The sequence below is a fragment of the Patagioenas fasciata genome, chromosome 2 (assembly GCF_037038585.1).
Source record: "Patagioenas fasciata isolate bPatFas1 chromosome 2, bPatFas1.hap1, whole genome shotgun sequence".
In the NCBI taxonomy this organism is placed as follows: Eukaryota; Metazoa; Chordata; class Aves; order Columbiformes; family Columbidae; genus Patagioenas; species Patagioenas fasciata.
The window spans coordinates 503,614-517,716 of NC_092521.1; the positions used below are offsets into that span (position 1 = coordinate 503,614).

General features: G+C 67.5%; 1 protein-coding gene across 3 annotated transcripts in view; it reads right to left on the bottom strand.

The window, feature by feature from the left end:
• Positions 1-13,710, bottom strand: part of NRBP2 (nuclear receptor binding protein 2) — a 48,761-nt gene extending 35,051 nt beyond the window's left edge. For 2 of the 3 annotated variants that reach the window (XM_071803706.1, XM_071803707.1), the window contains exon 1: positions 13,358-13,710. In XM_071803706.1, coding sequence (XP_071659807.1) covers positions 13,358-13,474 — 117 coding nt within the window. In that variant the 5' untranslated portion in view covers positions 13,475-13,710. The remainder of the gene's footprint in view (positions 1-13,357) is intronic. The other variant, XM_065832809.2, reaches the window with a different exon arrangement.
• Between the last annotated feature and the right edge of the window lie 393 nt (positions 13,711-14,103).

Here is a 14,103-nt window from a genome sequence, read left to right on the forward strand (position 1 = left end):
GGTTTACGGGACCCCCAGCTCTGGGTTTACAGGATCCCCAGCTCTGGGTTTACGGGACCCCCAGCTCTGGGTTTATAGGACCCCCAGCTCTGGGCTTATGGGCTCGTTTGAAGCACCGGACCTGCCGCTAAGCGGTGGCAGGCAGTGAAATGAGTGCTGTCGACAATCAGCTTGTGTTTGGATCAAGAACTTCAAGCATGAAAAAAAAAAGAGCATTTTTCAGAATGAAAGCTTGCGAAGCAATGCCCAGGCGGTGAGGTGAGGCTCTGTGACCTCAGTGCGGAGAGGAGCGCAACTACGGATCCGTCGTTAGACGATGCTGAACCTCACGCATTTCTTCACCAGTAATTACACCGATACAAGATAATAATGGTTCAGGTCTGATTTTTGGGTTATTTTCCCTGACATGAGTAGACAACAAAACGTGACCTTTAACCATCACTGGGCGCTGACACGTCCCATTGGCCCCGGGGGAGCCCGGGACAGCACCCCCAGCACTTACGGACCAGCCGCTCCCAGCCCGGCCGGGCTGCGCCCGCACCCCCGGCAGGGGACAGCAGGGGGACAGCAGGGGGACAGCGGGGGGACAGCGGGGGTACAGCGGGGGGACAGCGGGGGGACAGCGGGGGGACAGCAGGGGGACAGTGGGGGGACAGCGGGGGTACAGCGGGGGGACAGTGGGGGGACAGCGGGGGGACAGCAGGGGGACAGCAGGGGGACAGCGGGGGGACAGCGGGGGGACAGCGGGGGGACAGCAGGGGGACAGTGGGGGGACAGCGGGGGTACAGCGGGGGGACAGCAGGGGGACAGCGGGGGGACAGCAGGGACAGCAGGGGTCAGCAGGGGGACAGCGGGGGGACAGCGGGGGGACAGCAGGAGGACAGCGGGGGGACAGCGGGGGTACAGTGGGGGGACAGCAGGGGGACAGCAGGGGGACAGCAGGGGGACAGCAGGGGGACAGCGGGGGGACAGCGGGGGGACAGCTGGGGGACAGCGGGGGGACAGTGCGGGGACAGCAGGAGGACAGCGGGGGGACAGCGGGGGTACAGTGGGGGGACAGCGGGGGGGCAGTGGGGGGACAGTGGGGGGACAGCAGGGACAGCACGGGGACAGCGGGGGGACAGCAGGGGGACAGCAGGGCCAGCAGGGGGACAGCGGGGGGACAGCGGGGGGACAGCAGGGGGACAGCAGGGCCAGCAGGGGGACAGCGGGGGGACAGCGGGGGGACAGCAGGGGGACAGCAAGGCCAGTGGGAGGACAGCGGGGGGACAGCAGGGACAGCGGGGGGACAGCAGGGGGACAGTGGGGGGACAGCGGGGGGACAGCAGGGCCAGGGTTGGGACAGCAGGGCCAGCAGGGAGACAGCAGGGGGACAGTGGGGGGACAGCAGGGCCAGTGGGGGCACAGCAGGGCCAGCAGGGGGACAGCAGGGGACAGCGGGGGCACAGCAGGGCCAGCAGGGAGACAGCAGGGCGACAGTGAGGGGACAGCAGGGCCAATGGGGGGACAGCAGGGGACGGGGGGGGACAGCAGGGCCAGGGCTGGGACAGCAGGGCCAGTGGGGCCACAGCAGGGCCAGCAGGGGGACATCCACCCCAGCCGCCATCCCCAGCAGAACAGATGAGGCCCACGGCGCCCCGTGGCTGCAGGGGCAGGACGAGGGCTCTGCCGTGCCTGACAAACCTGTTCTCTCTGCCTGCTCCTGTTACACAAGGAGCAGGTGAAGGGAACACGAGGCGGAAAATGCTTTGGTTCCAGTGAGGCGTTTGATGCTGCCTCTCCCCAACACGTCTGCTCAGCGCTAACCCGGAGCAGCTGCAAGCGGAGCCGCGGGGATGGGGATGGGGATGGGGATGGGGATGGGGATGGGGATGGGGATGGGGATGAGCCAGAGGTGGCGGCGTGGGCACAGGGGAGTGGGGCAGAGCCACGGGCAGAGCCACGGGCAGAGCCATGGGCAGAGCCGTGGGCAGAGGGGAATGGGGAAGAGCCAAAGAGCCATGGGCAGAGCCACGGGCAGAGTCATGGGCAGAGGGGAATGGGGAAGAGCCATGGGCAGAGCCACGGGCAGAGCCATGGGCAGAGGGGAATGGGGAAGAGCCATGGGCAGAGCCATGGGCAGAGCCAGGGGCAGAGGGAAATGGGGAAGAGCTGTGGGGAGAGCCACGGGCAGAGGGGAGTGGGGCAGAGCCAGGGGCAGAGCCAGGGGCAGAGGGGAGTGGGGCAGAGCCAGGGGCAGAGGGGAGTGGGGCAGAGCCACGGGCACACCACCGGCAGAGCATAACTGAGGTTCCACAGCCACCCAGGAAAAGCCACTGCGGGCAGGGGACACAGAGACAGGGAACTGGATTGGCGATCACCCCGCCAGGCCATGCGGCGGCAGAGCCGCACCATGCCGGGGCTCGAGGGACCCGCGCCATCCAGCCCGCTCCCATCAGCCCTCCCTGTCCATCCCAGCAGACCCTGCCGGTGGCAGTGGGGAGGCCACTGTTCAGTGCCTGCGGACACCAGCTCTTCCAGCAGACCTGGCCCAGGGCTCCTCCAGCAGCCTCGGGGCAGCTGGATGTCCGTCCGTCCGTCCTCCCGCGCCCACGCGTGCCCGTCCCTCCTGCCCAGCAGCTGCCGAGCGAACACTGCGAGCCCTGTTCTCCCGGCGCTGCGAGCCCTGTTCTCCCGACGCTGCGAGCCCTGTTCTCCTGCTGCTGCGAGCCCTGTTCTCCCGGCGCTGCGAGCCCTGTTCTCCCGCCGCTGCGAGCCCTGTTCTCCTGCTGCTGCGAGCCCTGTTCTCCCGGCGCTGCGAGCCCTGTTCTCCCGGCGCTGCGAGCCCTGTTCTCCCGCCGCTGCGAGCCCTGTTCTCCCGCCGCTGCGAGCCCTGTTCTCCCGGCGCTGCGAGCCCTGTTCTCCCGGCGCTGCGAGCCCTGTTCTCCTGCCGCTGCGAGCCCTGTTCTCCCGGCGCTGCGAGCCCTGTTCTCCCGACGCTGCGAGCCCTGTTCTCCCGGCGCTGCGAGCCCTGTTCTCCCGACGCTGCGAGCCCTGTTCTCCCGACGCTGCGAGCCCTGTTCTCCCGACGCTGCGAGCCCTGTTCTCCCGCCGCTGCGAGCCCTGTTCTCCCGCCGCTGCGAGCCCTGTTCTCCTGCCGCTGCGAGCCCTGTTCTCCCGGCGCTGCGAGCCCTGTTCTCCTGCCGCTGCGAGCCCTGTTCTCCCGACGCTGCGAGCCCTGTTCTCCTGCCGCTGCGAGCCCTGTTCTCCTGCCGCTGCGAGCCCTGTTCTCCCGGCGCTGCGAGCCCTGTTCTCCCGCCGCTGCGAGCCCTGTTCTCCCGCCGCTGCGAGCCCTGTTCTCCTGCTGCTGCGAGCCCTGTCCTCCCGACGCTGCGAGCCCTGTTCTCCCGGCGCTGCGAGCCCTGTTCTCCTGCCGCTGCGAGCCCTGTTCTCCTGCCGCTGCGAGCCCTGTTCTCCCGGCGCTGTGAGCCCTGTTCTCCCGGCGCTGCGAGCCCTGTTCTCCTGCCGCTGCGAGCCCTGTTCTCCCGGCGCTGTGAGCCCTGTTCTCCTGCCGCTGCGAGCCCTGTTCTCCTGCCGCTGCGAGCCCTGTTCTCCCGACGCTGTGAGCCCTGTTCTCCCGGCGCTGCGAGCCCTGTTCTCCCGGCGCTGCGAGCCCTGTTCTCCTGCCGCTGTGAGCCCTGTTCTCCCGGCGCTGCGAGCCCTGTTCTCCCGGCGCTGCGAGCCCTGTTCTCCTGCCGCTGCGAGCCCTGTTCTCCCGGCGCTGCGAGCCCTGTTCTCCTGCCGCTGCGAGCCCTGTTCTCCTGCCGCTGTGAGCCCTGTTCTCCCGGCGCTGCGAGCCCTGTTCTCCCGCCGCTGCGAGCCCTGTTCTCCCGGCGCTGCGAGCCCTGTTCTCCCGGCGCTGCGAGCCCTGTTCTCCCGGCGCTGCGAGCCCTGTTCTCCCGACGCTGCGAGCCCTGTTCTCCCGCCGCTGCGAGCCCTGTTCTCCCGGCGCTGCGAGCCCTGTTCTCCCGGCGCTGCGAGCCCTGTTCTCCCGGCGCTGCGAGCCCTGTTCTCCCGACGCTGCGAGCCCTGTTCTCCCGGCGCTGCGAGCCCTGTTCTCCCGACGCTGCGAGCCCTGTTCTCCCGACGCTGCGAGCCCTGTTCTCCCGGCGCTGCGAGCCCTGTTCTCCCGGCGCTGCGAGCCCTGTTCTCCCGGCGCTGTGAGCCCTGTTCTCCTGCCGCTGCGAGCCCTGTTCTCCCGGCGCTGCGAGCCCTGTTCTCCTGCCGCTGCGAGCCCTGTTCTCCCGACGCTGCGAGCCCTGTTCTCCTGCCGCTGCGAGCCCTGTTCTCCCGACGCTGCGAGCCCTGTTCTCCCGGCGCTGTGAGCCCTGTTCTCCTGCCGCTGCGAGCCCTGTTCTCCCGGCGCTGCGAGCCCTGTTCTCCCGGCGCTGCGAGCCCTGTTCTCCTGCCGCTGCGAGCCCTGTTCTCCTGCCGCTGCGAGCCCTGTTCTCCCGCCGCTGCGAGCCCTGTTCTCCCGCCGCTGCGAGCCCTGTTCTCCCGGCGCTGCGAGCCCTGTTCTCCCGACGCTGCGAGCCCTGTTCTCCCGGCGCTGCGAGCCCTGTTCTCCCGACGCTGCGAGCCCTGTTCTCCCGGCGCTGCGAGCCCTGTTCTCCTGCTGCTGCGAGCCCTGTTCTCCCGGCGCTGCGAGCCCTGTTCTCCTGGCGCTGCGAGCCCTGTTCTCCCGACGCTGCGAGCCCTGTTCTCCCGGCGCTGCGAGCCCTGTTCTCCCGGCGCTGCGAGCCCTGTTCTCCTGCCGCTGCGAGCCCTGTTCTCCCGACGCTGCGAGCCCTGTTCTCCCGGCGCTGCGAGCCCTGTTCTCCCGACGCTGCGAGCCCTGTTCTCCCGACGCTGCGAGCCCTGTCCTCCCGACGCTGCGAGGAAGGCAGACAGAGGGCATTTTCCACTGACCCAAGAAGAGCCGGGGAGACCTCGCACGCTGAGGGGAACACAAGGGATGCTGTTTCCAGGCAGACATTGCACTGCACACAAACCCGGCCTGCGGACGGGGCTGCGGGAAGATGGACGCGGTTTGATTGACCCCGGGGCACCGCACGCCCCGGGACAGAGCTGAGCTGGGCTGAGCTGAGCTCTAAAGTGAGCTTTGAACTGCAGCTCTGAGCTGAGCTCTGAACCGCAGCTCTGAGCCAAGCTCTGCACTAGGACAGATGTGAGCTGAGCTCTGCCCTGGGACAGATCTGAGCTGAGCTCTGCCCTAGGACAGATCTGAGCTGAGCTCTGCCCCGGGACAGATCTGAGCTGAGCTCTGCCCTGGGACAGATCTGAGCTGAGCTCTGCCCTAGGACAGATGTGAGCTGAGCTCTGCCCTGGGACAGATCTGAGCTGAGCTCTGCCCTAGGACAGATGTGAGCTGAGCTCTGCCCTGGGACAGATCTGAGCTGAGCTCTGCCCTGGGACAGATGTGAGCTGAGCTCTGCCCTGGGACAGATCTGAGCTGAGCTCTGCCCTAGGACAGATCTGAGCTGAGCTCTGCCCTGGGACAGATCTGAGCTGAGCTCTGCCCCGGGACAGATCTGAGCTGAGCTCTGCCTTGGGACAGATCCGAGCTGAGCTCTGCCCTGGGACAGATCTGAGCTGAGCTCTGCCCTGGGACAGATCCGAGCTGACCTCTGTCCTGGGACAGATCTGAGCTGAGCTCTGCCCCGGGACAGATCTGAGCTGAGCTCTGCCCCAGGACCCGGGCAGGAGCCCAGCGAGCGGAATGAACAGCCCCGTCAGGATGAACTGGGTGGCACGGCGAACCCAAGCGAATAGAGGTGCAGGTTCCAACAACACCAACAAAACCGCCCTGCTCACCAGCATCCGCCCGCGGCCAGAACGCTGGCACACCCGCCAGCTGCTCGCTCTCAGATGGAAGAGCCAACCAACGAGCACTTGATCATCTTTTAAGCCATTCTGTAACACCACCGTGGACACCACCCTTGTCCCAGAGATAAAACACAAAGGCCCCTGGGGCTGCCGCTTCTCTGGTTACAGCAGAGACAAAGGAGAAAGGAGACACAAAAGGTGTACGAGGCTGCGAGACCCAGACACGATGTCTGACCACTGCTAACAACGCCTGGATGGGAAAACCAGCGAAAGGGCAAAAACGCTTGGTTAAAAACAGGAAAGGGAACAAACCATGGAGAACGCCAGCAATTGTGATGCTGCTGTGGGTCGGGAGCGCAGGGAGAGCAGGGGAGCGCCTGGCGGTTCAGGATGTCGGAGCAGCCAAGGGGTCGCGGTGCCCGGAGCACGGCCGGAGCAGCCGAGGGGCCGCGGTGCCCGGAGCACGGCCGGAGCAGCCGAGGGGCCGTGGTGCCCGGAGCACGGCCGGAGCAGCCGAGGGGCCGCGGTGCCCGGAGCATGGCCGGAGCAGCTGAGGGGCCGCGGTGCCCGGAGCACGGCCGGAGCAGCCGAGGGGCCGCGGTGCCTGGAGCACGGCCGGAGCAGCCGAGGGGCCGTGGTGCCTGGAGCAGCAGAGCCGGCATCGCCGCGGGGCCGCGGGCGGACACCAAGGAGCGTGTCACCGCACAAGAGACATCGAGTTCCTGCACCAGCCCGCGCCGCTGCGCTGACGTCAGGGCCCTCCCGGCACACAACAAGGCAGAGGATTATGGAGACCGGGTGAGATCACGGAGGATTAAAGGATCCTTGTGATGGAGAAAGTGGCACAGGGAAAGGGACCTGAAGGCAGAGCCAAAACAGCCCTTGCACATCGCCCACACGAGCCGCGAGGGGAACGAGGAGGACACTAAATCCGGCATGGAAAGTTTTGTCTGCTGCCAGACGCACAGAACCGCGCTGAGAGGAGGATTCCGCTCTCTGCCCCAGCCAGGTTTACCGCCAGCGAGTTATCACACGCACTTCAAGCCGCTTGTCCTGCTTGCACAAGTATCCCCAGCTAAAACCCCCCGGGTGCCCCAGCTGCTGTTTGGAGCGCAAAGCCTGACGATACGAACCCGTCTGATCAGCTGAGCTCAGCAGGGTCACAAGTCAGCGCACAGAGCGGTTTGGGTTGGAAGGGACGTTAATTCACGCGGTTCCACCGGCTGCCATGGACACCTTCCCGCAGCCACAGCCCGTCCAGCCCGCCCGGGCGCCTCCATGGACGGAGCGTCCAGAGCTGCTCCGCAGCCCACGCGGGGCCTCACCGCCCTCACGGGAAGGGTCTCCACAGATCTTGTCTGTTTAAAGCCACCACCCCTTGTCCTGTCACCGTGTGCCCTCGTGAAAAGTCCCTCTCCAGCTTTCCTGCAGGTCCCTTTGGGTGCTGCTGGGGGCTCTAGGGTCTCCGCGGAGCTTCTCCCCAGGCTGAACCCCCAGCTGGCTCAGCCTTTCTCCCCAGGGCTGTTCAGCCTCGGCCCATTCCCGTGTCCCTGCTCTGTCCCGCTCCAACAGCTCCATGTCTGGCTGGTGCTGGACCCCAGGGCTGGACACAGAGCTCAGGGGGTCAGCACAGGGGGCACAGGGGCAGGATCCCCCCAGTGCTGCTCACATGGCTCCGGGTGCAGCCAGGACATAGGGGCACTGGGACATGGGGGGCTCTGGGACACAGTTTGGGCTCTGGGACACGGGGGGCTCTGGGACACGGGGGGCTCTGGAACACTGGGGGGTCTGGGACATGGGGGGTTCTGGGACATGAATTGGGCTCTGGGACACGGGGGGGTTCTGGCACAGAGGGAGGTTCTGGGACATGGGGGCTCTGGCACGCGGCGGGTTCTGGGACACGGACTGGGCTCCGGGACACGGATTGGGCTCCGGGACATGGAAGGGGGCTCTGGGCTGTGAGCGCACGTTGCCCGGTGGCGTTGAGCCGCTCATCACCCAGCAGCCCAATCGCTGCTCCCAGCACTTCCCTCACCCCCCTCCGCCAGCCCGTGTTTGTGCTCGGGTTGCCCCGGCCCACGTGCAGGACTTGGCGCTCATCCTGGAAACCTGAGCACCACCAAACAAAGGCCATAAAACCAGTAAGGGGCAGGAAAAGACAGGGGTGGCAGGAGAAGAGCGAGCCAAGTCCTCCTGCTGCTCCCCTGGGAGCGCTGGCAGCAAAGCAGCTTTCGAAAACAACCCTGGTGGCAAATATTGCAGAGCTGGATGCTCTGCGGCTGATCTGTCCCGGCACTGCTCAGCCCCACTGCAGACTGCAGCAACACCTAAAAGAGGGAACCCCTTGCACCTCAGCGCATTCAAATGTCCTGATTGTTTCCACATTATGTTTCCATTTTCTGATCTCTGGGAACCTGTAGCAAGACTTCAAACTCTACCGCTCCTGCAGATTTTTTAATATCATTTTAGTTTCTTTACATTTTGCTTCGCCGTTTTGCCTCTTTCTTCCCATTTCCCTCTTTCCTTCCTTTCACGCTGCAGGTTCCGGAGCTCAGAGCTCACAGCTCGAGGGCTCCGTGTCACTCCCCAGTTACCAACCCTGTGAGCAGACGAGGTGACCGAACGGGGAGCAGCGCCCACCTCGAGCCCCCAGAGCAGAACGGGGTTTCAACACGGGCAACACGGGCAGAGCGCACGGACAGCCCGGGACGGACGGATGGACGGATGGGTGCTGCAATGTGACCGGCACGCCGGGTCAAGGCGGTGGCACCGGTGACCGGCAGGGTCACAAACACCCACCGATCCCAACGCTCTGCAGGGGGGACGGTTTTGCAAAGCGAAGCGGCGCGGACAGAACCGGTTTGTGCTGAGTGACGAGGCGCTGGGGCCATCGGGGAAGCTGCTCACGCACCGCAAGTTGCAAAACTTCAAACACAGGCTGTAAACCAAGTTTCTTCCGCCTCGCTGCTGTCACTGGGTGGGAAAAGTAATGAAGGCATCAGAGCAAGGCTGGAAAAGCCCATTTCCTAAAGGAAAGGCCTGCGGCAGCGCTCCTGTGCTGCTGCTTCTCACCGACGGGGGGGAGAGATGAGAGAGGACACGGTCGTGCTGACACCGAACGTGGGGTCACGGGGCTGTTTCTCCACACACACTGTAGAGATTAACGCAAGAGCTTTGGTTTCCTGAGCCGCTCATGGAAACCTGTGACTTCGCACCCACCGCGAACAAACGCAGCACAGACCGGCCAGGGGAGTCGCGACGGGCAGGTTTTCCTGCCCCGCTGGGCACGGCCAGACCCAGCACCGGGATCCGGCACCGCGGCGCGCTGGAGCTGCCGCGTCTGCGCCGGAACGGGCGTCACGAGGGACGGGGCCGGAGCTGCCCCGCAACGGCCTCGTGCGAAAGCAGAGGTGTCGTCCTTGTGTGCGTGTAATCCACACACACGCATAGCGCTCGATCACCGCCGGCTTCTCCGCCTTCGTGCAGCTGTCCCACCTCTCCGGGCCCTTCCGCAAAACGGATCCCACACAGGACTCCACCGTCCTGGCAAAAGCGAATTAAGGAGAATAAACAATTACAATGAATCATCAGCACGCTGAGGGAAAATCTATTGGTAAAAATAGCTGGAGTGCTTACGGCAATCGGAATGTGTGTTAAAGAGAACGGCTGTTGGCTGACGCGGGGCCGCATCGACAGCGGGACAGCAAACGGTGCGTTCCCGTACGTAACCCGGCGTCTGCGGATGTGCAACAACCTCTCCGCTTACACGGAACTTCCACCGCCCCGCAGCCGGGCGGCGCCGCCCCTGCTCCTGCCCCTCGGATCGCGCGCTCGGCCACGCAGCTTCGCGATCCCAGCGCTGGAGATGCACTCGCTGCTGTCCCCGGGGACCGTCACCCGGCGCTGGTGTCCCTGGGGACCGTCACCTGGTGCTGCTGTCCCTGGGGATCACCACCCGGCGCTGCTGTCCCCAGGGATGGCCACCCAGCGCTGCTGTCCCCGGGGACCATCACCCCACGCTGGTGTCCCTGGGGACCGCCACCCGGTGCTGCTGTCCCTGGAGACCATCACCCGGCGCTGGTGTCCCCAGGGACCGTCACCCAGCGCTGGTGTCCCGGGGACCATCACCCAGCGCTGGTGTCCCCGGGGACCGTCACCTGGCGCTGGTGTCCCTGGGGACCATCACCCGGCGCTGGTGTCCCCGGGGACCATCACCCGGCGCTGGTGTCCCCAGCACGCGGTACCACGGCCCCGGCGAGCAGCCAGCGGCCTCTGGCGATGCCAACGGTGGGACTGACGCACCACAACTCATGGCTGCGAATTGCCACCGCGCCAAAGCCCCGGGGCTGGCGAGCTCCCCTGTGGCGCTCGGAGCGGCTGCTCCACCTTCCCAGCCCCCTGCAGACGGCCGGCACAGCCACCAGTTACCAAAACACGCGTGGGGAGGTGTCACCGCGCGGTTGTTTGCACTGCGCCACGTGCTGCACGGGGCCAGACCTCCAGGGCCAGGGCCAGCGCTGCAGCTCTGCTCCAGAACGCTCCCGTGTCGGAATCAAACGTGAAGTACGCACCATTAAACGTCATCATTAGGTCGGAACAGACGGGGATTGTTCAAACGAGGAATGACCTCCAAGGCGTTTCCTTGCCAAGGACAACTGGAGGGTTGGGGCTGTTTTGCTGGGTCGCAGACCGACGCACACCGGCCAAGAACTGCGAAAAACATAACGCAACTACGGGTCGGACGGGATTAAATTAGGGGCCTTGTTCAGCGCCTACACCAAACGCCTCCACCCTGTTGCTCATTTCCAGCGCACACCGGAGGTCATTTTAAGCCTGCAGATCTAATTACAGGAGCATCGGGGTATTCTCGGCTCGAAAGCTCGTTTCCGCGGTTTTCCACAGCGCCTCGGCTGTCCCGCAGAGCCACCCTGGCACAGGGACCGCGGGGCGGGGGTCGTTCTGTCCGTCCGTCTGTCCGCTGCGCCTCACGAGGGACGCGCTGCCCACACCAGCAGCCGCAGCTCGGTCAGACGGGCGCACGCGGCCGACGGCGGCGCCAGCAAGCCCGTCCCCAAAAAGATACGGGAAAGCCCCAAGACACAGCTCCAGCTGCCTCCAGCGCCACACGGGTGGGATCTGACACGCCGGGATCACCAAGGACAAGCCGGGGAAGGAGCCACGGGATCCTGAATGTGGCATCAGGTCCCCACGCACAGCGTGGGACAAGGCTCAGGCACCAGCGCCGCGGCGCCTGCTCCCGGGAACGGGGACCGAGGGCGGCGGTGTGGGTGTGGAAGCACCAGAAGGACAAAGGGACACAAGAAGGGCAGGCGCTGGCGGCACTGACATTAGCAGGCTGGCGAGATCTTGGCAAAGCCCAGACTGGGAAAACAGCCTGAAACACGGGCAGCCTGCGGCCAGAGCAGAGCGCTAGAGACAGCCGAGAGGTCACTGGCTTGTGACAGTGGGAGATAAAGAACAGGAGTGGCCCTGCATGGGCCCCGTTACCCTTCAGGAGCTGCCAGAGCCTGGGGTGTGTCTGTCAGTGCTGTCCCCACCGGTCTGGGGTCGGGATTAACCCACCGACCTGGGGCCCTGTTTCTGGGTGCCCTGACAGAGACTGAGCGGCTCAGGCTCCGCTTCCAGGGCAGACGGTCATTACACCGATACGAGCGATGGAGCAGAGAGGGCAGGGGGTGATGACGGGAGCGCTGTAAAACCCCCTGGAGGCTGTGCCGAGCCCCTGGGCCGGGAAGATAAGCTGAAGTGATCCAAACTCCTTGCCCGGAGAGGAGGCACCAAGTTCTCCAGCGCTGCAGGCAGCGGTGCGGGGGACAGCCCCGTCACCTTCATGCCCCGCAATTCATCCAGCCGAGTCCTCATTCCCGCAGGAGCTGCCCGGCCAGTGACCCGTGGCTACCGACCTGTCACCGAGCGCAGCTCCAAGACTGAGCCCAGCCAAAGCCTCTGGGATCGGGCTCAGCGCCGGCTCCAGCAGCGCCCGGTCTCCTTCTGACAGGGCCCACGAACTGGCAGCGAGCAGGCGGCCCAGCACGGCTGGTCCTGGGGTGTCAGTGCCCTCTGCTGCGACCAGGGCTGCCTTGTGCTCCCAGGGCACGGGCCGGCTCCCTGCACCAGGACACAGCGAGCCCGGCTCCCCGCATCGCAACACCTGCACCGGGACACAGCGAGCCCGGCTCCCTGCACCGGGACACAGCGAGCCCGGCTCCCTGCACCGGGACACAGCGAGCCCGGCTCCCTGCACCAGGACACAGCGAGCCCGGCTCCCCGCATCACAACACCTGCACCGGGACACAGCGAGCCCGGCTCCCCGCATCGCAACACCTGCACCGGGACACAGCGAGCCCGGCTCCCCGCATCGCAACACCTGCACCGGGACACAGCGAGCCCGGCTCCCCGCATCGCAACACCTGCACCGGGACACAGCGAGCCCGGCTCCCCGCATCGCAACACCTGCACCGGGACACAGCGAGCCCGGCTCCCTGCACTGGAACACCTGCACTGGGACACAGCGAGCCCGGCTCTCCGCACCGGGACACCTGCACCGGGACACAGCGAGCCCGGCTCCCTGCACCGGGACACAGCGAGCCCGGCTCTCCGCATCGCAACACCTGCACCGGGACACAGTGAGCCCGGCTCTTCACACCTGTGCTCCCCGCACCGGGACACAGCGAGCCTGGCTCCCCACACCCAGGCTCCCCATACTGGGACACAGCGAGCCCGGTTCCCCACATCGAGGCACCTGTACTGGGACACAGCAAGCCCAGCTCCTCGCATACATGCTCCCCACACTGGGACACAGTGAGCCCGGCTCCCCACACCAGGGCTCCCCACACAGGGACACAGCAAGCCCGGCTCCCCGCACCTGGGCTCCCCACACAGGGACACAGTGAGCCCAGCTCCCCGCACCAGGGCTCCCCACACAGGGACACAGTGAGCCCGGCTCCCCACACCAGGGCTCCCCACACAGGGACACAGCGAGCCCGGCTCCCCGCACCTGGGCTCCCCACACTGGGACACAGCGAGCCCAGCTCCCCGCACAGGGACACAGTGACCCCGGCTCCCCACACCAGGGCTCCCCGCACCAGGGCTCCCTGCACCAGGGCTCCCCGCACCAGGGCTCCCCGCACCAGGGCTCCCCGCACCAGGGCTCTCCTCACCGGGGCTCCCGGCGGCTCGCTCCGCCCCCGGGGCAGCTCCCGCACCGGCCTCCGGGCACCTGCGGGAGCAGCCGACGGGCTCTCGGCGGGGCTGCCCGTGCCCGGGAGTGCGGCTGCCCCAGCCCCGGCCCCGGCCCCGGCCCCGGCCCCGGCCCCGGCCCCGGCCGGCGGGACACGGCGGGGAGCTCGGTGGGCCGGGGCAGCGCTGGGTGCCCGCACAGCCCGCGGCCCCGCCGGGCCCGGCGGCAGCCCCAGCCCCAGCCCCAGCCCCAGCCCCAGCCCCAGCCCCAGCCCCGTCCCGCAGCGCCCACCTGCTCGCGGCGCTTCTGCCAGCGGCCGCAGGGGCTTTCCTCCAGGATCTCGCTCTCCTCCTCGCTCTCCTCCTCCTTCTCCTGCGCCAGCCGCGCGTCCGGCTCCGGCACCGCCATCGCCGAGCCGCGATGAGCCGAGCCCTGCCGAGACGAGCTGCGCAGAACCGAGCCGAACCCTGCCGAGCCGCGATGAGCCGAGCTGACCCCTGCCGAGCCGGGCCGTGCCGTGCCGAACGGAGCAGCGCCGGGCTGTGCCGAGCCGAGCCGAACCGAGCCGGGCTGTGCCGAGCCGGGCTGTGCCGCGCCGAGCCGCCCTGCCGAACCGAGCCGCGCCGGGCTGTGCCGAGCCGAACCGAGCCGCGCCGGGCTGTGCCGAGCCGAACCGAGCCGGGCTGTGCCGAGCCGCCCTGCCGAAGCGATCCGCGCCGAGCCGAGCCGAGCCGCGGGCTGACAGCGCCGCGGGGGCCGGCCCGGGCTCAGCCCGCCCCGCTCCGGACGTGCGGCCGCGCACGCCCCGCCCCGGCCGTTCCCGCCCCGCCGGGGGGGCCCCGCACACCCGGGCTCCGGGATGCGCCGCCGAGACCCCGCTGCTCCCCGCACCTCCCCCTGCCCGGGGCGGCTCCCGGGCTCGTCCCGCCCGCCCCGCAGCCCCGGCTCGCACGCCCGACCCCCGGCTCGGGGCCCGTCCCGCCCCCGCCGCTGGCCCCCGCCGGCCCCGGCCTCCGGGCAGGCGTCTGCTGCCCTTC